Source organism: Ranitomeya variabilis, chromosome 8 (genome assembly GCF_051348905.1).
Source record: "Ranitomeya variabilis isolate aRanVar5 chromosome 8, aRanVar5.hap1, whole genome shotgun sequence".
Taxonomy (NCBI): domain Eukaryota; kingdom Metazoa; phylum Chordata; class Amphibia; order Anura; family Dendrobatidae; genus Ranitomeya; species Ranitomeya variabilis.
In genome coordinates this window covers 144,583,285-144,609,622 of record NC_135239.1, presented here as the reverse complement: position 1 = coordinate 144,609,622, position 26,338 = coordinate 144,583,285, and the positions used below count along the sequence as shown (strand labels likewise).

Genomic DNA, 26,338 nt, shown 5'->3' with positions numbered 1-26,338 from the left:
GTGAGCTTGCCTCACTGTAGGGCCACCACAAGGTTTTGACCCTTTATTGGACACGGCCTTCCCTGGATGCAGGTTCAGCGGAGACATCCATTGATAAAATTCACCCTGGAGAGCTGTCCACAACTCTTCAGCTGTATGACTGCGATCTCCAAGGCATATCATTTTTAAGACTGGCTGATTGCGATGAGCCCTGGCTGCGCAGTACGGAGGTGGTTGGGGTTTGCTATGTACTGTTGGAACGCGTGTCTCGTGAAGGCAGAGGTTGTCAGTTCTGCTTGCAGAGCTGTGCCTGATTATATCCAACACAGTACAGCAGAGTTTAACCTTGTCTCGTTACAAACACAACAAGCACATTTGTAGTTGTCTACTCACAGTGCGGACCACTCCCTGGCTGGAGAAAGAATTCTGGTGAGGGACACGCCACCTTTCAGACACACCGGATTCCAACATAGCCTCTCATCAATAACGGTGGTTTTGATGTATCATAGCCTTTGGCCACGGTTCAATATTTGGTCAGGATTTGTAAGTCTAAATCAAATTTTGGCTTACAAATGCTGACGTAAAATAGTGCCCAAATACTGAACAACGTGTGAATGTGGCCTTAGAGTAACTGAAGAAATTTGCCTAGATCACAAATTGGTGTAGCCAATATTCACAGCTGCCTGCTGTTACATACAGGTAAAATGCTATGCAATAAGATAACAGTCCATTAAGTAATAAGAAAAACTCCTGTTCAGTTGGAAAAATGAAGTAGTACGATGTATCAGGGCAAAATAGTACCGTTTTAGTGAAAGACAACACTAACAGCTGAACAGGGACTCTGCTCCTGACCTACTATTTTAATTGTCAGGGTATGTGCACACGTCCGGATTTCTTGCAGAAATTTCCTGAAGAAAACCGGACATTTTCTGCAAGAAATCCGCATTTTTTTTTGCGTTTTTTCCCCGTTTTTTTTCGCGTTTTTTTAGCATTTTGCAAGCGTAATTAGCTTGCAGAATGCTAAAGTTTTCCAAGCGATCTGTAACATCGCTTGGAAAACTGACTGACAGGTTGGTCACACTTGTCAAACATAATGTTTGACAAGTGTGACGAACTTGTTACTATAGATGCTGCTTATGCAGCATCTATAGTAAAAGATAGAATGTTTAAAAATAATAAAAAAAATAAAAAATGGTTATACTCACCCAGACGATCTCCTCAGCGGCGTCCGTTCCTATAGATGCCGGTGTGGTTCAGGACATGTGATGACGTCGCGGCTTGTGATTGGTCGCGTGAGTCACATGAGCGGTCACGCGACCAATCACAAGACAGTGACGTCATCACAGGTCCTGAACCACACCATCTATAGGAACCGAAGAGAAAGCATGCACCGGAGAGGCGGGAACACTTCGGGGTCCATCAAAGGGTGAGTATAGGACTATTTTTTATTTTAATTCTTTTTTTTTGACCAATTATATGGTGCCCAGTCCGTGGAGGAGAGTCTCCTCTCCTCGACCCTGGGTACCAACCGCACATAATCTGCTTACTTCCCGCATGGTGTGCACAGCCCCGTGCGGGAAGTAAGCAGATCAATGCACTCCTAGGTGTGCGGAATCCCCGCAATTCCGCATTTTTTATGAACATGTTACTTTTTTTCTGCGATGCGATTTTTTCGCGGAAAAAATCGCAACATTTGCACAAAAAATGCGGAATACCCTGTAAATAATAGGAGGCATATGTAAGCGTTTTTTTCACGTTTTTATCACGTTTTTATAGCGAAAAAACTTGAAAAAACCGCGAAAAATCCTGAACGTGTGCACATGGCCTCAAGGATGTTCTCTTCTGTTGTTGCATTCTCCTTTTGCTTAAAGGGGTATTTCCATCTCCAAGATCCTATCCCAATATGTTGTAAGTGTAATAATAATTTTAGCAAATTACTCCTTTCACAAATGTAGTATGTTGCTTACCTCATGTGCAGGGCATTGCAGTAGCTTAGGTATCCATGGTTACGACCACTCATAGTGACAGCTGTTAGTGGTCGTAACCTAAGCTACCGCAACATATGGTAGGTGACATACCAAATCAGAATGACGATACATTTCTAATTGAACGTTTTTGCTATTATTATTCTTACACCTACTACATATTGGGATAGGATCTCGGAGTTAGGAATACCCTTCTAAGTACCTTTTTATATTTTATGTATTTTATTTCAAATTAGAGAGTCAAAGTATTGTCGTGATTTTTTTAAATTTTTCTATAAATACTTCTTCATAGTGGTATAATGCTTATTAATACACTATTTGATTTTTTTGTTTCTTTATTATTTTTTTTTAGCATTGAAGAGTCCAGCATCTTTCCATGAGCAGAGAAAGAGTTTGGAGAGAGCACAGGTAAGAAACATCAAATTTATGGGATGTAGAATTTTTGGAAAAAGTTACCTAGGTTGTGTATTACATTTTAGTGTTTTTTATCCAGTGTCAGAAGAAGACTTGTTCAGTTTACTGTGCTTAAAATATTCCCTTTTCCAATGTTACCACTTATATTTGCTGATTAGTCTCCAGTTATTTTCTCGTTACTTAAAGGGCTTGTCCAACAAGCAAAGTAGGCTGTAATCAATAGATCTTGGAATATTAATAAAAATTTCCACAATTGGATGTGTTAAAAAAAAAAATAATGTCCCTGTGCTGAGATAATCTTATAAATGTCTCCTGCTGTGTTCTGTGTAATGGCTGTGTCTGACTGTGCAGGGACATGGTCTGATCATATCACCGCTCCTGGGCAGGGGAGCAACATAGAGTATACAGACAGTACATTTTGGGGTCACAAATTATTCTGTTTGGTGAGGCAAAGCATTTCACTGCCTGTTTTCAAGAATCGGCTGCTATGCCATGCTGTCTTGTCTGTATACTCTTTTCCCAATATCTGTTATGATGAGGCAGTGTCATTAGTGTATGAGTGGAATATATCTGGCACATCTGCACTTGATATTATTCCGTCACATTGGGCGCACACAGTCTGACATTTTTAGGATGTAAAACTTGCGTTTGAAAAAAACGGAACTTGTTCTGGATAAGTTTGAGGATATGAGTTGGGAATTTGATTGCAAGGTACAAAAAAGTAGAACGCCTTTGGAAATACTGTGATTTAACATGGTATTATTATGGCTGAACTACAGAAGCGATAGTGAATTAACCCCTTAATGACAGCCAATACGTCTTTTAACTGACCTGAGATGTAAGAGAATAACCTCCCCAAACAGGTGACAATCCCGCAGCTTTTGGCTGTACACTACAGCTGACAACTTGCTGCATCAGCCACGATCAGTGTTTGCACCGTCCAAATCTGTTTAACCCCTTAGATGCTGCTTTCAATAGTGACTACATCATTATAAATGGTTAACAGACTGTGGGGGCTTCCTCCTAATCCCAATTGGTGCCCTCAGATCATGATTGTGTGGTCCTGATGTTTGCGATTGGCAATTCATGACCAAATTCTGGCCTTAGAGTCTGCCGGCTGTTGTAACCTGTTCAGAAGTTTGAGGCATTTAGGTGGTAAAAATGCACATTGTCATTTCTGTCATGTCACTTTGCATTAATTCCTCAAAATCAGAAAATCACCTGAAGGGTTAATAAACTATGTGACAGCAGTTTTCAATATGTCAGGGGGTGCTGTTTTTAAAATGGTATCACGTTTGGGGGTTTCCCAATATATGGGACCCCTAAAGGCACTTCAAACATGGCTTAGTACCTAAAAAAAAAAAAAAATTTAAATTTCCTTGAAAAAATGAAAAATGACTGCTACATTTTTAAACCACCTAAAATGCTAACAAAATAAAAGAACATTTTACAAATGGTGCTGATGTAAAGCAGACATGAGGGAAATGTTATTTATTAATGTTTTGCTGTGGCATGGCTATCTGGATTAAAGGGACAACCATTCAAAGTTTGAAAATTGCAAATTTTTAAACATTTTTCTCAAATTTCTGATATTTTTATAAATAAACACAAAACATATCGACCTAAATTTACCATTATCATAAAGTATAATGTGTCACGAAAAAACAATCTCAAAATCACTGGGATTTGTTGAAGCGTTCCAGAGTTATTACCACATAAAGTGACACTGGTCAGATTTCAAAAATTTGGCTCCGTCACTAAGGGGTTAAGAAGGTAAAGAGTCTGATGTGTAGGGTAATTTTAGCTCCCAGACATTCGATGGAGCACTAAACCCATGGAAAGGAAAGGCTGAAAATCTGTGAAGTTTTAGGTGGGAGATTAAAGGTAAATTAAAGTAACTTTTAAAATCTAGGATGTGAGAACAGCGGTTAAGTGCTGGTAAGATTATTGTCTGCAAAAAGGACACACGCCAAGATTTCCTCTAATAGTTTAAGGTCTACCACTCGGACAATCCCTTCTCAATACCTATGTTCCTCCTTCTAAAATAACAGCCTGTACTCTGATCACGCGTCTCATAGGCCCTGCAGACAATCATCAGCCGCTGAAGGGTCACTCTCTCTCACTGACATCCGGAGGAGGTCGGAGAGCAGGAACCACTAACTCCTTTCCGGTATCCTCCAATGTTAAAAAAGTAATTTGAAAGCCATTGATGAATTTATTCTTTTCTGGAACCAACCTGGTATTTTCACTTCCGAGAATTAAATCTTAGGTTTCAAGTTTCTTCATTATTTGCAGTGATGCGATTTCATATTTGAGGGTGAAAAACAGTTCCCTGCATGTGGGACAAATTTTGTCAATCTGATAGCTTCTATATTGTACATATTTTGTATGGGAGACCATGCTTCTGTGTGCGGGCCCGTCTATGAACGTCTGCTAAATACAGTTCTGCCATATTATAATAATATATAATGTGTTTTATCAGCTGTTGATTTCACTTCCTTTTATTAGGTTTGATTTTTTTTCTTTTCCTCATTTCTAGACGGAGGACTATTTAAAGCGAAAGATCAGGTGTCGCCCCGAGCGCTCAGAGCTAGTGAGGATGCACATACTGGAAGGTATGGAAACCGTAAGCCTTGATAAATGTATTATGCCCATGGGTGAAAATATTTCACCCCAGAAGATTCCGAAAACTCTGTATGAAATAGGATGAGTGAAGATGTATATAAGAAGCCCTACAAATGTCCGCTCTTGGTAAGGCATTACAAGGGCTGAGCGGCAAAATAAAAGTGAACTGGAATTGTTCCAATCTAAAATTAATCGCATGTAATTCATGAAAGTTCCACTGATCTGATTTCACGGTCAGTCCTTGCAGCTCCACTTTTTTACTAGCTCCCTTCCCTTACCCATGTTAGCACATGCATGACCAGTAATGTGTATGAATGGGACTGGTTAGCTGACTGCCTCAGTTTAAAGGGACTCTGTCACCAGGGTTATGCTACCCCATCTAAGAGCAGCTTGATGTCGTAAAAACAAGCGGTAAAGCTGGAGAGACGAAAAGCCCAAATAGGGTCTTATCTGATGGCCAAGTAGTGTAAGATTTTGAACCTGATAGGGTTGTGACAGTCACAGGTCCTGTAGAGGCATGTAAAGGCTGCAGGACCACCAAGGAGAAGCGATGCAATGAATGAGGAATACGGTGGTTTGAAATCCACGGAGCCCAAGGGTCCAAAAATGCAATCACACACAGGTGAAACATGAGTACAATTTATTTGTCAACACGTTTCAACATCGTGGTTTGGTCCTGATGAAGAGGTTTGGTAACCTTAAAACACATTGACAAACCGCATTCATGCTTTACCTCCATGCGTGATCGCATTTTTGTAACCTTGGGCAGCGCAGATTTCAAATCAGAGACCCTGATTTCCAGCGATGTCACTAAGGCCTCTTTCACACTTCCGTCTTTCTTTTTCCATCACTATGCGTCGTTTTTTTTCTCATAGACTTGTATTCGCGATGGATTGTGATGGATGGACATCAGTTTCATCCCTCGTGCGCTGGATTCGATGTAAAATTGCTGTCCGTCGGGCGGAGACAACGCACAGAGGAACGTTTTTTGTGTACGTCGGAAAATCGCTCAGCGACGCATCCTGCGCTGTCCGTCGTTGGCTATAATAGAAGCCTATGGGCGCAGGATCCGTCTCTGACTCTCAAAATCAGGAATCCAGCAATGGATGCCGTCTTTTGAAACTGAGCATGCCTGGAAGAATTTCCCGTCAGGGAAATTCTCTCTTGCTCTCTCGCTCTCTTTTTACTATTGATGCTGCCTATACAGCATCAATAGTAAAAATATATAATGTTAAAAATAATAATAAAAAAATCGTGCTATTCTTACCTTCCGGCGTCCCCCGCTGCCTTCCCGATGCTCGCGATGCTGCCGGCAGCTCCCTTTACCAGTAATGCCTTGCGAGACAATAACCTGTGATGACATAGCAGTCATCACAGGTCATTGTGATGACCACAAGGCATTACTGGGAACGGGAGCTGCCGGCAGCATCGGCAAGGCTGCGGGGGACGCCAGAAGGTAAGAATATCACGATTTTTAATTTTTTTATTTTTAACCTGGGTTGTGTCGTGTATGCGTTTTCGCAGTTGAAAAATGCGGCGAAGACGCATACACAACGTGTGCACATAGCCTCAGCGGATCCGTAAAAAAAACGGACCCAGTGCATCCGTTTTTTACAATCTGCACAGGATCCGTCTTTTCAACATTTTGATGGATTGTGACTGATTGTAAAAAACAGAAGTGTGAAAGAGGCCTTACTGGGCTGCATACTGTCATTTTGACAATCCATGTTTTCTATGCTGCAGATCTAGCATAAGTCTGAACCCTGTGTAACCACGCCCACGCCACTGATTGGCAACTTTCTGTGGGCGCTGTGCATAGGCAGAAAGCTGACAATCAATAGTGGTGACATTGTTATACAGAGCTCATGAGTATAGTTTACTAGTCCTTTAGTGATAATAATCTGCTGATAAAATTGTGATTTTATCAAAACTACTGAAAGCAGACCATTTAAGTCTTTCTTTCTTTCTTTTTCTCTCTCTCTCTTTCTTTCTCTTTTTCTCTCTCTCTTTCTCTTTTTCGCTTTCTCTCTTTCTCCCTCTTTCTTTCTCTCTCTCTCACTCCTCTCTTTCTCTCTCTCCTCTCGCTCTCTCTTCCCCGGGAAAAAAACTGATCCGTTGCATCAGTTTTTTCACAATTTGCTACGGATCCGTTTTTTTGCCGGATCCTGCCTAACGGCAAAAACCTGATGTGTGAAAGTAACCTTAGTTTGTTTAAAATGACACTTCTCTAAGATATTCTATCAGAGTTGCCGAGTCTCATAGAGGGCAGTATGAAAAAGAGGTTAAAAACAGATTGCATACGCATGTCATACAGCTGCTAGTTGAGAAAATTCGCAGAGTACTGACACTCGTCCTATTTTTCTGGATCCGCATCGGACCGATTTTTTTTTTTTTTTGCTGTTTTTTTTGTTTGTTTGAAATGGTGTTCTCTATATTCCCTTTGGATTGTCTAGCATCGAAAGGGTTAAACCGGTCTCTTGAAAAAGTGCAACAACTTGTATTAAATAAAAGTGCTTCTTATAAAATTAGAATATCATCAAAAAGTTAACTTATTTCAGTTCTTCAATACAAAAAATGAAACTCGTATATTATATAGAGTCATTACAAACAGAGTGACTTATTTCAAGTGTTTATTTCTGTTAATGTTGAGGATTATGGTGTACAGCCAATGAAAACCCAAAAGTCATTATTTCAGTAAATTAGAATACTTTATAACACCAGCTTGAAAAATGATTTTAAAATCCGAAATGTTGGCCTACTGAAATATATGTTCAGTAAATGCACTCAATACTTGTTCGGGGCTTCTTTTGCATCAGTTACTGCATCAATGCGGCATGGCATGGAGGTGATCAGCCTGTGGCACTGCTGAGGTGTTATGGAAGCCCAGGTTGCTTTGATAGCAGCCTTCAGCTCGTCTGCATTGTTGGGTCTGGTGTCTCCCATCTTCCTCTTGATCAGAGGTCCCCAACGTTTCTGACCTTGAGAGCCACATTCAGCCCTGAGAGAGGGTCGCGAGCCACATCCAGCCTTGAGAGGGTCGCGAGCCACATTCAGCTCCTGCCCCCTCACAATAGTGGCAACCAAAGCCCCCATTACAGATATAATGGTAACCAAAGTTTTTCCACAAAAATCAGTCACCCCAAAGCAGTATACAAAGATCCAGGGGTTCCCACAATACCCCCTATTCAGTATTCTCCTATAAAGCACTCCCAAGACACTGTTACATCCAGCTTCAAACACTTCATCTGACTGGTGGTATCATCTTGTCTTTAGCGTACCATACTTAAATAATCTCAAAACCCCTAAGACCAGTATATGTGCATCCAAATCTGCCCTATCTTGCAGGGCTGCTCACAAAATTCACCATTTTCAGATGTGCTCTTCATACCTGTTTGCTAGAACTGGAGCTAATGCACCAAGCAGACAGACAGCCGCGAGCCACAATTTATGGGACCGCGAGCCACATGTGGCTCCCGAGCTACAGGTTGGGGACCCCTGCTCTATGGGGTTAAGGTCAGGCTAGTTTGCTGCCCAATCAAGCACAGTGATACTGTTGTTTTTAAACCAGGTATTGGTACTTTTGGCAGTGTGGACAGGTGCCAAGTCCTGCTGGAGAATGACATTTCCACCTCCAAATAGCTTGTCGGCAGAGGAAAGCATGAAGTGCTCTAAAATTTCCTGGTAGATGGCTGCGCCGACTTTGGTCTTGATAAAACACAGTGGACCTACACTAGCAGACGACATGGCTCCCCAAGCCATCACTGGATGTGGAAACGTCACACTAGACCTCAAGCAGCTTGGATTGTGGCCTCTCCACTCTTCCTCCAGACTCTGGGACCTTGATTTCCAAATTAAATGCAAAACTTACTTTCATCTGAAAACACCTTGGACCACTGAGCAACAGTCCAGTTCTTTTTCTCCTTGGCCCAGGTAAGACGCTTCTGGCGTTGTCTATTGGTCATGAGTGGCTTGACACCAGGAATGTGACACTAGTAGCCCATGTCCTGGATACGTCTGTGTGTGGTGGCTCTTGAAGCAATGACTCCAGCAGCAGACCACTCCTTGTGAATCTCCCCCAATTTTTGAATGGCCTTTTCTTAACAATCCTTTCAAGGCTGCAGTTATCCCGGTTGCCTGTGCACCTTTGTCTACCACACTTTTTTCTTTCCACTCAACCTTCCATTAATATGCTTGGATACAGCACTCGTGAACAGCCAGCTTCTTTAGCAATGACCTTTTGTGGCTTACCCTCTTTGTGGAGTGTGTTAATGACTGCCTTCTGGACATCTGTCAGGTCAGCTGTCTTTCCCATGATTGTGGAGCCTACTGAAACAGACTAAGGGACCTTTTTAAACCCTTAGGAAGCCTTTGCAGGTGTTTTTTGTTAATTATTCTAATTTACTGAGATGATGACTTTTGGGGTTTCATTGGCTGTAAACCATAATCATCAACATTAACATAAATAAACACTTGAAATATATCACTCTGGTTGTAATGACTGTATATATTGTTTCACTTTTTGTATTGAAGAACTGAAATAAATTAACTTTCTGATGATATTCTAATTTAGTGAGAAGCGCTTGTTTATGCCAATGCGATTCTTTATTTTCAGCTTTGAGTTAATGACATGCTCGTGCTGCGGGGCTGTATGGCTTCTGACAGGTCACTGATCCCTCACTGACCTGCCCCCTGTTGAAGCCTATTACACAATACAATCATTCTTTTACTGTTGAAGCTTACCATACAATACGACCATTAGTAACAATGAGTTTGCCTATTTATATATTTTTAAATATAACTTAGTTCATAGCAGAGGTAGTAAATCTTCATAATCTGAGCTTTGAACTGACAATAACTAGTCAGCAGCTACCCCGTGTAACAGCTCAGGAACATGCCAGAATTTTAATAGCAAATACATTCTGAAGCTTCTATATTTTCCAATGTTTACAGTGTATTTCTTCTTACAATGGTTTATCTATATGCCCAGTAAACCCCTTAAAGAAGCACTCCTGCTATCAAAGTTTTTATCCTCATAATATTGCAATGATTTTATTATATAGGACTTTGTACTTACAATTGCTCATTTTGCCTTTCTACCCAGATAATTCTTATGTTTTCACTATGCAGAAACATGAAGTCTCTTTTCCCAGCATGAATCATTCCCCTCTTCACCTCCTGACCCAGCTGCTCCCCCCACCGCCTGCCAGGGACATTTGCAGTGACTCACGACTTGTGTAGAGAAAATTGACCTCCTGTTTCTACATATAGCTTAGACGGATTCAGCTGATCAGTTTTTAATCACATAGACTTAATGGAAAACCAGAGAATTAGCTGGGTAAAATGAGCAATTGTGAGTACACAGTGCTATGTAATGTGATGACTACAGTATATTAAAAGGATAACATGTTTGATAGGAGGAGTGCTTCTTTAAGTTAGAAGGGTTGTTTGGTTGAAATAAGTTGTCTATCGATATGATGGGTGATTATTTGCTGATCAGTGGGTTTCTGACTGCTGGGATCAGCACCAATTGGAATAATGGGGCTTTTTGTTTCCCTCGATCTGAAATTTTCATCCCCGATACAAAATAGACCAGCCAGTTAGCCATTGCTCCAGTCATTCTCAATGGGGCTGCTGGAAAAAGCCAAAAGTGCAGCCCCATGACAAATGAATTGAGCCCAGATCAAGCATCCGCACTGCCACTCCATTCTAAGACGAGACAAGTTGCCCATATTGTAGATCTGTAAGAGTCCCAGTAGTCTGAGCCCCAGCGATCAACAAAGGTAGCACCTGATTGGTGATGACTTGTTTTCACTGGAAAGCCCATTAAAAGAAACATATATACTTTTTTTGTGGCAGAAGTCTCTCTTTAAAGGGAACCTGTCATCAGGTTTTTGCTTTTTTAATCTGCAAGCAGTATAACATAGTCTGATTCCAGGGATGTATCACTTATTGGGCTGCTTCATATAGCTTTCATAGAATCCCTGTTTTGTCAGATGTAGATGTAGCAGATCGAAGTCTTCTGCTCTGTGTATAACCCTTCGCACACCCCTGTCTGGCAGCTCCCTGTGTACACTGTGCGTTGTGAGCATGCCGCCAATTAGTGGTGGGCACAGGGTAAGGCTAGTTTCACACTAGCGTTTTCCGGGCTGCGGAGGGATGTGGACTTCCTCCGTGAAGTCCCGCCCACTGCCGCGCCTCTTTGTTCAGCTCCGCCTACATGCGGCTTGTGCACCCTATCTTTAACATTGGGTACTCAGGCCATGCCGCTGTATGCATATGCCGCCGCATGCGTCGTTTTGACGGTGCGGCATCTGCACGAAAATGCAACATGTTGCGTTCGGCGCAGGTCGTCGCACCATCAAAACGACGCATGCTTCGGCATCTGCATACAGCGGCATGGCCTGCGTACCCAATGTTAAAGATAGGGTGCGCACGCCGCATGCAGCCGTAGGCGCAGCAGAACGAAGAGGTGCGTCAGTGGCCGGGGCTTCACGGAGGAAGTCTGCATGCCTCCACAGCCCGGATAAACGCTAGTGTGAAACTAGCCTTACACAGATTAGCTGGACTGTTCTGCGCCTGAGATGCAGTCCTGGCAAGGATAATCTCCTGCTGATAAAACACTGTTTGCATTGAAACTACAACGCACAGCCTAATAAATGACACATCCCTGGAATCAAAGTACTGTGCCCTACATTATGCTACGCTCAGATTAAGTTGCAATAACCTGCTGACAGATTAAATTAACTACCGTATTTTTTCAAACTATAAGACGCATCCCAAATTTTGGGGAGGAGAATAGGGGAAAAAAAACAATTTTTTTTTCATAAGATGGGGTGTCTGTCCAAATTGAAGGTATATTAACCAGGGGTCGGTGGTGTCGGGTGACAGGAAGCATGTCCCTTCCTCAGGTAGCCGGTGGTGGCAGAAGTGGGGCAAAGTTGCAGGCCCTGTGTGGGAGAAGTGGGTGCTCCAGTGATGCTGCGGGCCCGGTGTCAGCGGTGAGGCAGAGCGGATGCTGCGGGCCTGGTGACGGCAGTGCGGCATGCAGAGTGCATTGCTTTTCCAGCGGCCATTCTCCTGAAGCCACAGGCGGCACCTGCGCAGACTGGGATCTCTGCCCTCTGCTCTGCCGACACTGGGCCCGCAGCATCGTACCTCTTCTGCTGCCGCCGGCCTCCTCCTCCTGAGGAAGGGTTCCTGCCTCCACCACCACCGCAACCCCCGGTAAGCTACATTCAGACTGAGATACACCCCCATTTTACCCCCAAATTTGGGGGCGAGAGGAAGGAGTACGTCTTGTAGTCTGAAAAATATGGTACATTTTAAAGGTTTTATTTTTTATTCATAACTGTTGGTGTGCTTTACTGAAATGAGCCTAATGGAGTGTTTGAACAATGATTTTCTATAACGGACACCCACATTAAAGGGAACACAGGCCGCCCCGGAGCACGAGCATATCGTTAACCCAAAACTGAAAATAAAGATTAAACAACAACCACAAGACGGATTTAATCAACCAAGGTATCATTGTAATCAGTATAATGGCACCGACCTGACACTGTCTATAGGTTACTGTGCACAATCCTGCTGACAGGTTCCCTTATTATATACTTTGGAGTTTTAAAACTTTTCTGTTACTTCTTCCAGAGACCTTAGCTGAGCCATCCCTTCAAGCCAAACAACTGAAACTGAAAAGAGCGCGCCTTGCTGATGACCTGAATGAAAAAATCTCCCAGAGGCCTGGTCCCATGGAACTTGTGGTTAAAAATATTCTTCCTGTAGAGACGAGCCTAAAGGAAGCCATAATAGGTGAGCAAACCTCTGCACGTCTACCTGATGATGCATGATAGAGACGTTTTCCAGTAGAAGTGGAGGGTGCAGGTACCGAAGAATGGGAGCACCCATTTGTATTGATAACTGTAATCGAAAAGCGAGAAATGTACCAAATTTGCTGCTGTTCCCTATTTTACACTTTACACCGCTTTTATTCATTGCCACTTTTCATGTCAGTCTACACTGTGCACAATTCTTATGCGGTGAGTATTTTGACCAGATCATCGTTATGCAGAATACTCCAAGCTTTATAAACTTGAATGCTTATTGGATGATGCAGATCAGGTGATGTGTATGTGTGTATTGAGGGGGGTGTGGACTTTATCAAGGTGTGCAGAATTATTGGGCAGTTTGTTTTCCTCAGGCAGAATGGGCCGAAACAGAGATTTAATGGACTCTGAAAAGTAAAAAATTAAGTCTTAGACCTCATTCATACCTCACTTTATGTGGCGTATGATAAAAACAAACTTTCATCAAAGGTTGGTCAGTGTCAACAGATTTAGTCACTGATGAGAAAAATAATATTTCTCTGCCTTCTCCCATCTATTAGTGACAAATGGATAGTACACAGATGGCATCCGAATGCTGCCAGATTTTTTCCTGATCCATAGATTTGCATTGCTGATTTTCATCCAACACTAAGATTGATATCGGACATGTCTCCACAATTTTGCACGGATCACTCAGTCTGAGGAAAAAATCTGACATGTGAACAGCCACATACTGTCATTAATACAAGTGCTATCCTTGGACAAAGCACATAGCACTCGTACATGAAAAACTGACGTGCGTGAGCCCTTACAGTGGGAGGAAGTGCTCTTGCAATTACTAACATATTGGGGAGGAATCACAGAACCATCAAAAATGTTGTTGCAAATAGTCAACAGGGTCGCAAAATCGTGTCAAGAAATAAAACGCACACTAACTGCTAAAGAATTGAGAAGAGTAAAATATGGGGCAACCAGGAAGCCATTATCATCCAGTGCTGTCTTATTCCTGAACTGAATCCTCCCTGGAATGACCCGAAGTACAAGGTGTTCAGAGACCAGGCCGAGGCAAGGAGGTCTGAGACCAGACCACCACTGAGCAAAATACAGAAAGCAAACATCAACACTGGGCCAAGAAATATCTGAGGACAGATTTATTTCAAAGCTTTTATGGACTGATGAGATGAGAATGACTCTTGACAGACCAGATGGAAGAGCCAGTGACTGGATCAGTAATGGGCACAGACCTTCACTTCGATTCATACACCAGCAAGGTGGACTCAAAATCAACTCCCAAACCTGCTGCCATTTTTTAAAAGACAAGGTTTTCTTCAAGAAAACCATTATGATCTGCAGCAATGTTCCATCGCATACATCGCAGTATTCCACTGCTTGGCTGCCAGTAAAGGCCTTAAAGGGAACCTGTCAGTAGGGTTGTGCATAGTAACCTACAGACAATGTCAGGTTGGTGCCGTAATACTGATTACAATGATGCCTGGGTGATGAAATCCGTCTTGTGGTTGTTTCTTAATCGTTATTTTCAGTTTTGTGTTAGATATGCTGGTGTCCTAATGCAAGGTTGGTGTATGCTCTGATATTCATAATGCAGACTGCTGACAGGTCACTGATCCCTCAGTGCCCTGCTCCCTAGTTTGCATAATAAATACCATCACATGCGGAATGAAAAAAAAAAAGCATAAAACACTTCTGCAGGCAGGTGCCGGCCGTGGCACCTTCACTGCAGCATAATCGCATTGTTACTGTGCACTTAATCCCTTTTGCAGATTTACTTAAAACATAGTGGAACCAGAGCTGCCACGAATCCAAAAATGGATTGTGACAGTACTCCCATTTCAATGAGGGGCCTCTGGACCCTCAACACCGGACCTCACCAGAATCGACGAACGGTAAGGACGATCCACATTGATTCACCTCCGCAGTCACCTGATCCGCAGCCCAATGGAGATAGCAATAACGTAGGCTCCGGAGGCGCCACAAATCTCCAGAGTGCCGACCTGTGGAATATGTTGTGTACCTGCATTACTGGGGGTAACTCCAGCTGGAAAGTCCCCGGGCTGAGAACTCCAGGTTTCAGTTGCGTACTTCCACCTGATGTTTTTGGTGGACACCCACACGTACTCTACTCATTCACACATAGGTCCGGACCTGAACGTTTATTTCCACGCATGCATTTACCACAGGATGGTGAACTCTTTGAGAAACTGACAACAGAGGCATCCCCCTTTGTCGCCAAACTCTTATCCTCACTACATACAGAGGGAACCACCGCCCTCCCTATGAACCCTCCTGATAAGAGGACTCCGAGACTCAGGGTTTACTTGTGGTGAGGGTTGAGTCTTGCCCCTACTCCCTGGCAGCACCTCAGCTGACCCCACCGGAGATGAAGGGGTAGGTTGGAGAAGGATGGCAGAGATAGTAGCTCCCAGGCAGCAGTCCTTACACAACTGGTCCCAGCTGACTACTTCCCTGGACTGCCAATTTATGACCAGGTTGTGTATCTTCATCCAAGGAAGGCCTAAGATGATGGGAGTTGGCATACCCTCCAAGACATAGCATGAAAGGAACTCTTCATGAAGAGTCCATATACACAGGTTTCTATTATCTAGGAAATGGGTCACCCTCCTTTGGTTGAGTGGGACAGAGTCAGTTGACTGAATGCTAAGGGGTCTCGCCAGCGTCCCACCCATCAGACCATGGGTCTGGACAAAGCGAGAATCCAACAAATTGATTCCTGCTCCACTATCCACAAACACTGGTACAGTCTCAGTAACCCAGGGAACCAACACTTCAGCTGGAATGGTACACTGAGACGATAAGATGGAGGAAATATATACACCCTGGTCGCCTCCCTCCACACGACCAGGGGAATACGGCTTTTGAAATGAAGAACATGCTTTGGCGTGAGCTGGGCAGACATTGATGAAATGATCGGTCAGACCACAGAATAAACATTCCCCCGTCCCACGACGAACCGAAGGCAACCTAGTCAGTGAAGAGGTTTGTCCGTCAGCACCAGTGTGTCCTCCTCCCTAGAAAAAACCACGGGGTAGATTTGGTGTATGTCTCTCCCTGACGTGTCTATCCACTCAGATAGCAAGGGCCATGGCGGCTTCCAATGACCCAGGAGTAACATACTGCACCAGAGTATCCTAAAGCCTAGCTTACAGACCCTGACAAAAATGGCTCCTAAAGGCAGGGTCATTCCACTGTGTCAGTGGCCCATCTCCTAAACTCTGAGCAGTATTCCTCAGCTGGCCGGACCCTTTGCTTTGTCTTAAGGAGTCGAGAGTCTGCCAGGGATCCGCCATCAGGATCCTCATACACTAGCGCCATTGCCGCAAAAAACTCGTCCACCGAGTGCAAAGATGGTGAATCGGTCTGCAGGGAGAAGGCCCAGGATTTGGGATCACCCTAGAGAAGAGAGACTATAATTCCCACACGCTGTTCCTCACTCCCTGAAGAACGAGGGCGGAGCCTGAAATATAGTTTACAGGCCTCATGAAAAACCAAGATTTTATCTCTCTCCCCAGAGAACTTGTCAGGGAGAGATATCTTGGGTTCCGGTTGAGTCTGCACATGAGCCGCGACCCAGAACCCCTACATCTGCTGAAGCTGCTGCACAACCTGACACCGCAGCTCCTTAACCTCATCAGTGAGTGTCTGGATCAGCTGAGCAAAAGCCTGAGCTTGAGCCATTGGCTTACCAGGAAAAAGTATGGGTTGGTGATAATATCACGAAATACAATCACCCAACCGGGGAGGGCCTGGTTTGGCGGGAGGGGGGAGGTCGGTCTGCGGATGGCACAACAAACACACAACGGGATGGAAAAAGGGAGAGGAAGGCCCTACTTATAGGGAAATGAGGGATGGACGCCCCCTAAGCTCAAACCTGAGCCTGTTTCTGCTCTCCTCTAATGCCCTAAGTGGGTCCTCCCCCCACCGCCATCAGGAACCTCGTCCCTCGCTGTCACCTCACACTGCCCTGGCTAGTGCACTGGCAGGCAAGGGAGCTAGCCTCACCACTGCAGATGGTACAACACTAGAGGGACAAGGAATAAACACAACACTTAGCTTCCAGACCCCGTTGCCAAGCTCCATACTGCAGATGACACAGAAACACGACTCCAAATTCCAGAAGACGCTGATACGAGAGAGCTGCAACTGCGCGGCTGGTCTCCATAGAGAAACAATATCACCAACAGTCAGCTGATGCATCAGGTGACAATTTAAAGGATGGTGGGAGTGGTCACTGCCCACATCAGCTGACCTAGTCTCTCTGCAGCAGGCTTCCAGGAAGGAAAACTAATAAACTAATATTAACCCCCACTGGTCCTGAAAGGAAGAAAGCTACATTTAAAACAGTGGAACCAGAGCTGCCACAAATCCAAAAATGGAACACGACTAGTGAGCGAATATACTCTTTACTCGAGAGATGGAATCATTACTGTGAAACCATTACTAAGGGTAATTATTAGGTTTCCCTTCTCTAAACATCAAGTAAATTATTACAAGGATCTATTCCCTACCTATTTACTTCCATAGAATATGTAGTAAGTTTTCTCTAGACTGCTTTTGAGGATGTAAAGAGAAGCCCAACATGCTACATTTTATGGTGGATGTACCCAGCAGTCCGGACACTTTGGCGAAATGTCCAGACACTGCTACAGTCTGTTCTTAATCGACAATTGCTTCTCTATCCCTTAGGATTCTTGTTTGGGCAAACCCCGGGAGTAAATACCACACACAAATTAATAAAATCATGTTCTATGGCGACCACAATTCATATAACAGCTGGATGGAGTAGACCAGTCTAGAAGTGGTCAAAAAAGCAGGGCTGTGGAGTCTTAGTCGGTATAAAATGGAACGACTCCGACTCCTAAAATAAATAAATTGGGAACAGTAGTACAATCCCGGATGTGCTGGAAATGTTCATAATAATTTGAAAAATTATGAAATGGCCTATAAAAGTCTCAGGCCCAGCGGGTGTTAATAGTAGTTTCCCTTGCCGGAAGCCTGCTGCAGAGTAACTAGGTCAGCTGATGTGGGTGATGACCACTCCCACCATTCTTTAAATGGTCAATTGATGCATCAGCTGATTGTTAGTGATAGAGTTTCTCTGTGGAGACCAGCCGTGCAGTTGTAGCTCTCTGGTGTCTGCTTCTTTTGGAGTTTGGAGTACTGTTTGTGTCCTCTGCGGTGTGAAGCTTGACAACGGAGTCTGGAAGCTAAGTGTTGTGTTTATTCCTTGTCCCTCTTGTGTTTATTCCTTGTCCCTCTTGTGTTTATTCCTTATCCCTGTTGTGTTTGTCACTATCCCCTGTGTTTGTACCATCTGCAGTGGTGAGGCTAGCGCCCTTGCGGCCAGAGCTCTAGCCAGGGCAGTGTGAGGTTACAGCGAGGGACAAGGTTCCTAATGCCGCTGGGGGTGGGGAGGACCCACTTAGGGTGTTGGGGAAGAGCAGGGACAGGCTATGGTTTGAGCTCAGAGGGTGTCCATCCCTCATTTCCCTATCGGTAGGGCCTTCCTCTCCCCTTTTCCATCCCGTTGTGTGTTTATGCCGTCTGCTGACCGACCCCCTGTTGGGTCCTTGTATTTTGTGACACTATAGGAGAGAACTGGTTTTGTAAATGTTGGGTGGGCAAGAGTCAATATCCAGCCTGTTAGGGCAACTTTAAATTCATCAACTAGAATATGCCTTTTCAAGAATATAATTTGGTACAAAGAAAACTGCAAATAAGGCAATGTAAAAAAAAGTCATAAAGGAAATGAATAAGCTGTGATACTTTAACTCCTTACTGACATCGGACGTATTAGTACACAGATTTTAGTATCCCCCACTTTGATGTGGGCTCCGGCAGGGAGTCCACATCTTTCCGGGGACATGTCAGCTGTTTTGAACAGCTGACATGTGCCCGCAGTATCCGCGGGTGGAATCGAAATCCACCCGCAGCTATTAACTAGTTAAATGCCGCTGCCAAACTCTGACCGTGGCATTTAAATCGCTCTTCTGACCATCGGGCCGGAAATACGTGCAACGGTGACCCCCGTCACATGATCGGGGGTCATGGGTTCATCGGCATGACAACCAGAGGTCTCCTTGAGACCTCTATGGTTATCAGTGCCGGATTGCTATGAGCGCCACCCAGTGGTCGGCGCTCATAGCGATTCAGCTACATGGAGGCGATTTGAACATCGCCTCAATGTAGCAGAGCCGATCGGGTTGTGGTAGCTTCTAGTCTCCTATGGAGTCTATTGAAGCATGTCAAAAGTAAAAAAAAAAAGAAAAATACAAAAGTTTAAATCACCCCCTTTTGCCCCATTCAAAATAAAACAATAAAAAGAATCAAACCTACACATACTTGGTATCGCTGCGTTCAGAATCACCCGATCTATCAATAATAAAAAAAAAAAAGATTAACCTGATCGCTAAATGGCGTAGCAATCAAAAAGTCAAAACACCAGAATTACGATTTTTTGGTCGCTGCGACATTGCATTAAAATGCAATAACGGGTGATCAAAAGAACGTATCTGCACCGAAATGGTATCATTAAAAACGTCAGCTCGGCACGCAAAAAATAAGCCCTCACCCAACCCCAGATCACGAAAAATGGAGATGCTACGGGTATCTTTTTGCAATTTCACCGCATTTGGAATTTTTTTCCACAGAATGCAGCCTTAGTGCTGCTGAAGGTGGCTCTTTTGCTTAAAAACGCCCTGGGGGGTGACAGGTTCCCTTTAAGGCACCTGAACCTGCGATCATTAGCATGCGTATAGTATTCTAGCGAATAGAGAAATTGTGTTTCTCCTTAAAAAAAAAAAAAAGTTCAGCCTGTGATTGACCTTCATAGGAGAACCAACATGGTAGTTATGGGGGCCTACAGCAGGACCCTGGATTCCTTGGGTAACACCTTGTTCCCTGCGATTGCTTTGGAGTGTGGTGAACATTGGCGGCAGGAGTTAAATGGTTAAACTGCAGCGATCAGAGCAAGCTCTTGCTGGTGCAGCGGAGTCTGCCTAGTAACCAGCTGGCTCAGCTCATGAGCAAGCTGCATGCTTTCCTTAATGACTTATGATAAAAAGGTGCGTTGTTAAGGGATTGCATTAGCTCCTCACATTCTACTAGCAACCAGAATACATACTATATCATGTCCGTGGAGATCACCATCTCTCCAAATGCATGCTATAATTTCTTGCAATTACTGACTCTTTTTCATTTATGTTCTGTCTTCCTCCCATTCTCCTGATATTGGTTCTTAGATTTCCCTGTAACTGTGCCTTATTGGACTGGCTCTCTACACATTATTTCCCCAGACTAGTATGATAGACTTCATATCTGGTTAAGGCTATGTGCACACGTTGCAGATTGACCTGTGGAATTTTCTGTGCGGATTCTGCATCTCTTGGCAGAAAACGTAGGTCAAAATCTGTGCCTTTTTTTTTTTTTTTTCAGGATCTTGTGCGTTTTTGTTGCTGATTTACTGCAGATTCTGTGCAGATTTCATGCGTTTTTTACCCCTGCAGATTTCTATTATGGAATGGGTGCGGAAACGCTGCAGATCCGCAAAGAGAATTGACATGGTCCTTCTTTTAATCCGCTGCGTTTTCCGTGCTGAATTTTCCGCACCATTAGCACAGCATTTTTTTTCCATAGATTTACATTCTACTGTAAATCACTTGCGGATCTGCAGAGTTTCTGTGCGGAAAAAAACACTGCAGAACCGCAGTAAATCTGCAATGTGTGCACATACCCAAAGTTTCACTGCAATGTGTAACCGTTATTTCTTAACTTGTTGTAAAGAATATTTGAGCCTAAAATAACATTTGTTTTATACTAAAAAGTACACCTGGTCTTCTATCACAGATGTGAATTATGTGGAGGTGGCAGACAGCGCTCTCTTTGATGAAGACAGCAGTGATGCACTGTCTCCTGAACAGCCCGCCAGCCAGGAGTCACAATTGTCCATACTATCTCATGCAGATCCCAGACCTGGTGATGCTGTCCCCCTTACATTTCCAGTGCAGGTGAGAATAACTACTGTACTCTGATATTGGCGTTGGCAGGATGCCTACCGGGGTAGAGGTCAAGCTCTAAGCACTTTTTTATTCATTTGTTTCATCCTCTCAGACAATAGTAATGGTTGCTAGATGGGTGTTTTTTGGTTTCTTTGGCTCGCTTCTGGCACAAGCAGAAACTTGTGCATACAGTGGGGGAAATATTTGATCCCTTGCTGATTTTGTAAGTTTGCTTACTGACAAAGACATGAACAGTCTATATAGGTTGATTTTAACACTGAGAGAATATCAAAAATAAAATCCAAAAAAATCACATTGTATAAATTATATAAATTTATTTGCATTTTTCAGTGAGAAAGAAGTATTTGATCCCCTACCAACCTTTAAGAGTTCTGGCTCCTACAGGCCAGTTAGACGCTCCTAATCACCTTGTTACCTGCATTAAAGACAGCTGTCTTACATAGTCACCTATATAAAAGACTCCTGTCCACAGACTCAATTAATCAGGATATCAGGGACAAGATCATAGACCTGCACAAAGCTGGAATGGGCTACAAAACCATAAGTAAGACGCTGGGTGGGAAGGAGACAACTGTTGGTGCAATAGTAAGAAAATGGAAGAAATACAAAATGACTGTGAATTAACATCGATCTGGGGCACCATGCAAAATCTCACCTCGTGGGGTATCCTTCATCATGAGGAAGGTGAGCAATCAGCTTAAAACTACATGGGGGGAACTTGTTAATGATCTCAAGGCAGCTGGGACCACAGTCACCAAGAAAACCATTGCTAACACATTACGTCATAAAGGTTTAAAATCCTGCAGTGCTGCAAGGTCCCCCTGCTCAAGAAGGCACATGTGCAGTCCCGTCTGAAGTTTGCCAATGAACACCTGGATGATGAAGGTGCTGTGGTCTGATGAGACAAAAATTTAGGTCTTTGGCATTAACTCATCTTGCCATGTTTGGAGTAAGAGAAATGCTACCTATAACCCAAAGAACACCCTCCCCACTGTCGAGCATGGAGGTGAAAACATTATGATTGGGGGAGGTTTCTCTGCTAAGGGCACAGAACTACGTCACCGCATCAATGGGAGAATGGATGGAGCCATGTATCGTAAAATCCTGAGTGACAACCTCCTTCCCTCCACCGGGACATTAAAAATGGGTCGTGGCTGGGTCTTCCAGCAAGACAATGACCCAAAACATACAGCTAAAGCAACAAAGGAGTGGCTCAAAAAGAAGCACATTAAGGTCATGGATTGGCCTAGCTAGTCTCCAGACCTTAATCCCATAGAAAACTTATGGAGGGAGCTGAAGCTCTGAGTTGCCAAGCTTTCAGCCTCAATATCTTAATGGTTTAGAGATGATATGCAAGGAGGAGTGGAGCAAAATTCTTCCTGACATGTGCGCAAACCTCATCATCAACTACAAAAACATCTTACTGCTGTACTTGCCAACAATGGTTTTGCCACCAAGTATTAAGTCTTGTTTGCCAGAGGGATCAAATACTTATTTCTCACTGCAAAATGCTAATTTATATAATTTATACAACATGATTTTCTGGATTTTATTTTTGATATTCTATCTCTCAATGTTAACCCCTTTATGACCGCCGATACACCTTTTAACTGCGGTAGTTAAGGGTACTTAAATCACAATTAACGGCGCTGTGGAAAAAGTGTATAGCGCCCCCCAGAGTCAGATTTTCTTTGGCTTCTTGGCTGCTGGGGGTTGCCGAGACCTCAGAACATGATTCGGGTCGTTTTTTTTACCAACCCCGGGGTTGCGATCGCCGTTATTAACCGTATAATGGCGATCGCAAAAAAAAAGTCTGATTTGCCATTTAATTTCTTTCTCTGATGTGATCGCACATCAGAGGAGAGAGAGATAGGGACCCCGATCCCCCTTCCCCGGTGTTCCTGGGTCCTCCTGCTCCCCCCCCCCCACGGCCACCAGGGCCTTCTTCCGGTAAGAAAATGGCGGGCGCATGCGCAGTGCGCCTGCCGAGATCTGCCGGCTGTCACCCGGCCACAATAGGAGATTTTTCCTATTGGTTCATTTTGATCACTGTGGTAGGGTCTATCACAGTGATAAAAATAAAAAAATATTTATTTTCATTAGGGTTAGAGTTGGGGCTAAATTGGGGTTGGGGCTAAATTGGGGTTGGGGCTAAAGTGGGTTGGGGGTGTGTCAGGGTTAGGGGTGTGTTGGAGTTAGAGTTATGGTTAGGGATGGGATTAGGGTTAGGGGTGTGTTGGGGTTAGGGGTGTGTTGGGGTTAGGTTTGGAGTTAGAATTGGGGGGGTTTCCATTATTTAGGCACATCAGGGGCTCTCCAAACGTGACATGGCATCCGATCTCAATTCCAGTCAATTCTGTGTTGAAAAAGTCAAACGGCGCTCCTTCACTTCCAAGCTATGCCGTGCGCCCAAACAGTGGTTTACCCACAGATATGGGGTATCGGTGTACTCAGGACAAATTGCACAACAACTTTTGTGGTACAATTTCTCTTGTTACCCTTGTGAAAATAAAAAATTGGGGGCTAAAAAAATCATTTTTGTGAAAAAAAAAATGATTTTTTATTTTCACGGCTCTGCATTATAAACTTTAGTGAAATAAATGGGGGTTTAAAGTTCACACAACACATCTTGATAAGTTCCTTGGGGGGTCACTTGTGGGGGGTTTCTACTGTTTAGGCACATCAGGGGCTCTGCAAACGCAACATGACGCCTGCAGAACATTCCATCTAAGTCTGCATTCCAAAACGTCACTACTTGTAAGCCCAAACAGTAGTTTTCTCCCACATATGGGGTACCAGCGTACTTGGGACAAATTGGAAACCAGCTTTTGGTGTCCAATTTCTCCTGTTACCCTTTTTGAAAATACAAAATTGGGGGCTACAAAATCATTTTTGTGGAAAAAAAAAAAAGATTTTTTTTTTACTTTCACGGCTCTACATTATAAACTTTAGTGAAACAATTGGGGGTTCAAAGTGCTCACCACACATCTAGATACGTTCCTTGGGTGGTGTAGTTTCCAAAATGTTGTCACTTGGGGGGGGGGGGGGGTTACCAGTGTTTAGGCACATCAGGGGCTCTCCAAATGTGACATGGCGTCCGTTTCCAGCCAATTCTGCATTGAAAAAGTCAAACGGCGCTCATTCCCTTCCGAGCTCTGCCGTTCGCCCAAATATTTAGAAGAAACTGCACAACAAATTTTGTCGTTCATGTTCTCTTTTTACATTTGTGAAAATTTAAAAAAAAAACTGGTTCTGAAATAAAATGTTTGAAAAAAGTTAAATGTTCATTTTTTCCTTCCACATTACTTCAGTTACTGTGAAGCACGTAAAGGGTTAATTAACTTCTTGAATGTGGTTTTGAGCACCTGAGGGGTGCAGTTTTTAGAATGGTGTCACACTTGTTTTTTTTCTGTCATATAGACCCCTCAAAGTGGCTTCAAATGTGATGTGGTCCCTAAAAAAAAACAAAAAAAAACGGTGTTGTAAAAATGAGAAATCAACGGTCAACTTTCAACCCTTATAACTTTCTAACAAAAAATGTTATTTCCAAAATTGTGCTGATGTAAAGTAGACATGTGGAAAATGTTATTTATTAACTATTTTGTGTGACATATCTCTCTGATTTAAGGGCATAAAAAATTCAAAGTTTGAAAATTGTGAAATTTTAAAAATTTGCCATTTCCGTTTAAATAAACGCAAGTAATATCGAAGAAATGTTACCACTAACGTGAAGTACAATATGTCACGAAAAAACAGTCTCCGAATCTGTGGGATCCATTAAAGCGTTTCAGAGTTATAACCTCATAAAGTGACAGTGGTCAGAATTGTAAAAATTGGCCTGGTCATTAAGCTGCAAATTGGCTCTGTCACTAAGGAGTTAAAATTAACCTACCCTTAAAATTATAGACTGTTCATGTCTGTCAGTGGGCAAACGTAATCAGCAAGGGATCAAATACTTATTTCCCCCACTGTAAATCAATAGAAGCAAATATGCAAAACTTTGTAATATATCTTATAGAAGAAATGTACTTCTTCCTACACTTGTGAACCACTTTTTCATTTCTCTCTGCTTTCTGAAGTCATGATTTGCTTTGAGAAATTGCTAACAAAAAAAAAAAAAAAAAAATCCGAAGCAATATAGACTATCACAGTTGAGTTGTCTGATTAGAAATGGCTGTTAAAGGGGGGTTGTTCATTACTCAGACTCCTTCTTCTCAATCATTATGTCCCCCTCCACCCAGTAAAGTAGCAGCTATACTCGCCTCTGGTGCCTGCGCCATCCCATCGGTGTTGGCACTGGCTCACCTGGGGCTCGTGTGACATTGTGAGCTAATTGGCGGCCACTTTACTTTCCCCACCTTAGAAGAAATCTGACATCCGGAGGAGCTTAGATCTGCGGCTGCTGTTGTCAGATTTGTACAAAGGAGGAGAGAGTGAAGTGGCCGCTGATTGATTGACTGGAGCACTCACGTGACATGTCACACGGGCCCAGGCGGGCCAGTGCCGACACCGCTGGAATGGTGCTGTCATGGGAGGTGAGCATAGCTGCTATTTAACTTGGGGGAAACCTAATGCTTGAGAAGGGGTTGACTTCTAATCCGTGACTCCACTTGCAGGGGCGGCGCTGGTGTCTGCTTTTCCTGTACACCAGGTAATCTTGCAGCGTGCACGGACACAGCTCTCTCGGTGGCTCCTTGCTTCTATTTAGAGCTGGCGAGCGAGCACACTGTCACTGTGCATAGTGACAAGAGTCTGCTGAGGATACGTCTGAGTTGACCAGGAGAGCAAGGACTAGCCCAGCCCTTCAAACAGGCGTCACTGGTAGCATTTTGTTTGCGACCTGACAGAGGCTGCGCCAGTGATCCTCTGATGGTGACGACTCACTTGACTATCTTCGCGTGCACTAGGGTTGTCAAACTAAGCATCATCAGAGGAAATACCGGTAGTAAAAAAAAAAAGTAGAGAAGTCAAAGTAGTGAGGGAAGGATTGGGACTTTTTAACTAAAGGGTAGTACAAGAGATTAGATTATGACATTAAATGGACAGACATTTAGACTAGGTTTGCATATTGTATTTTTGCAGCTTTTTTTTTGCAAATTTTCAGCTGCTTTTCACAGTACCAGCAAAGTCTGAGATTTCCAAAATACCATGCACACACCTTGGTTTTGCACCTGACTGTTTTGTCAAAGTGTTTAGTCTTTGCAAATTGCAACATGTCACTGCTTTCAGCGTTTTTTTACCCAATGAAATCAATGGGTAGTGCAAAAAATGCTGCAAAAAAACCTAAAACAGGTATCAGGTTTTGCTGCGTTTTTGGTGCTAAAACCTGATGAAGTTGAATTTTTTTTTTTTTTTTTGTATGCACTAAACTTTATTAGAATGCACGAGACAAATGTACCCTGACAAAACCTAAGCAAAACCTGCTTTTTGTAAGCAGCTTAAACTTTTGCATTAAAAA

The 26,338-nt window shown here is 43.4% G+C and overlaps 1 protein-coding gene across 2 annotated transcripts in view; it reads left to right on the top strand.

The window, feature by feature from the left end:
* The window catches only part of MRTFA (myocardin related transcription factor A), a 194,766-nt gene that overhangs the window by 98,672 nt on the left and 69,756 nt on the right, over positions 1-26,338 (top strand). For both annotated transcript variants that reach the window (XM_077278872.1, XM_077278874.1), the window contains exons 4-7: positions 2,317-2,372; positions 4,918-4,993; positions 12,651-12,812; positions 20,708-20,868. In XM_077278872.1, coding sequence (XP_077134987.1) covers positions 2,317-2,372; positions 4,918-4,993; positions 12,651-12,812; positions 20,708-20,868 — 455 coding nt within the window. The remainder of the gene's footprint in view (positions 1-2,316; positions 2,373-4,917; positions 4,994-12,650; positions 12,813-20,707; positions 20,869-26,338) is intronic.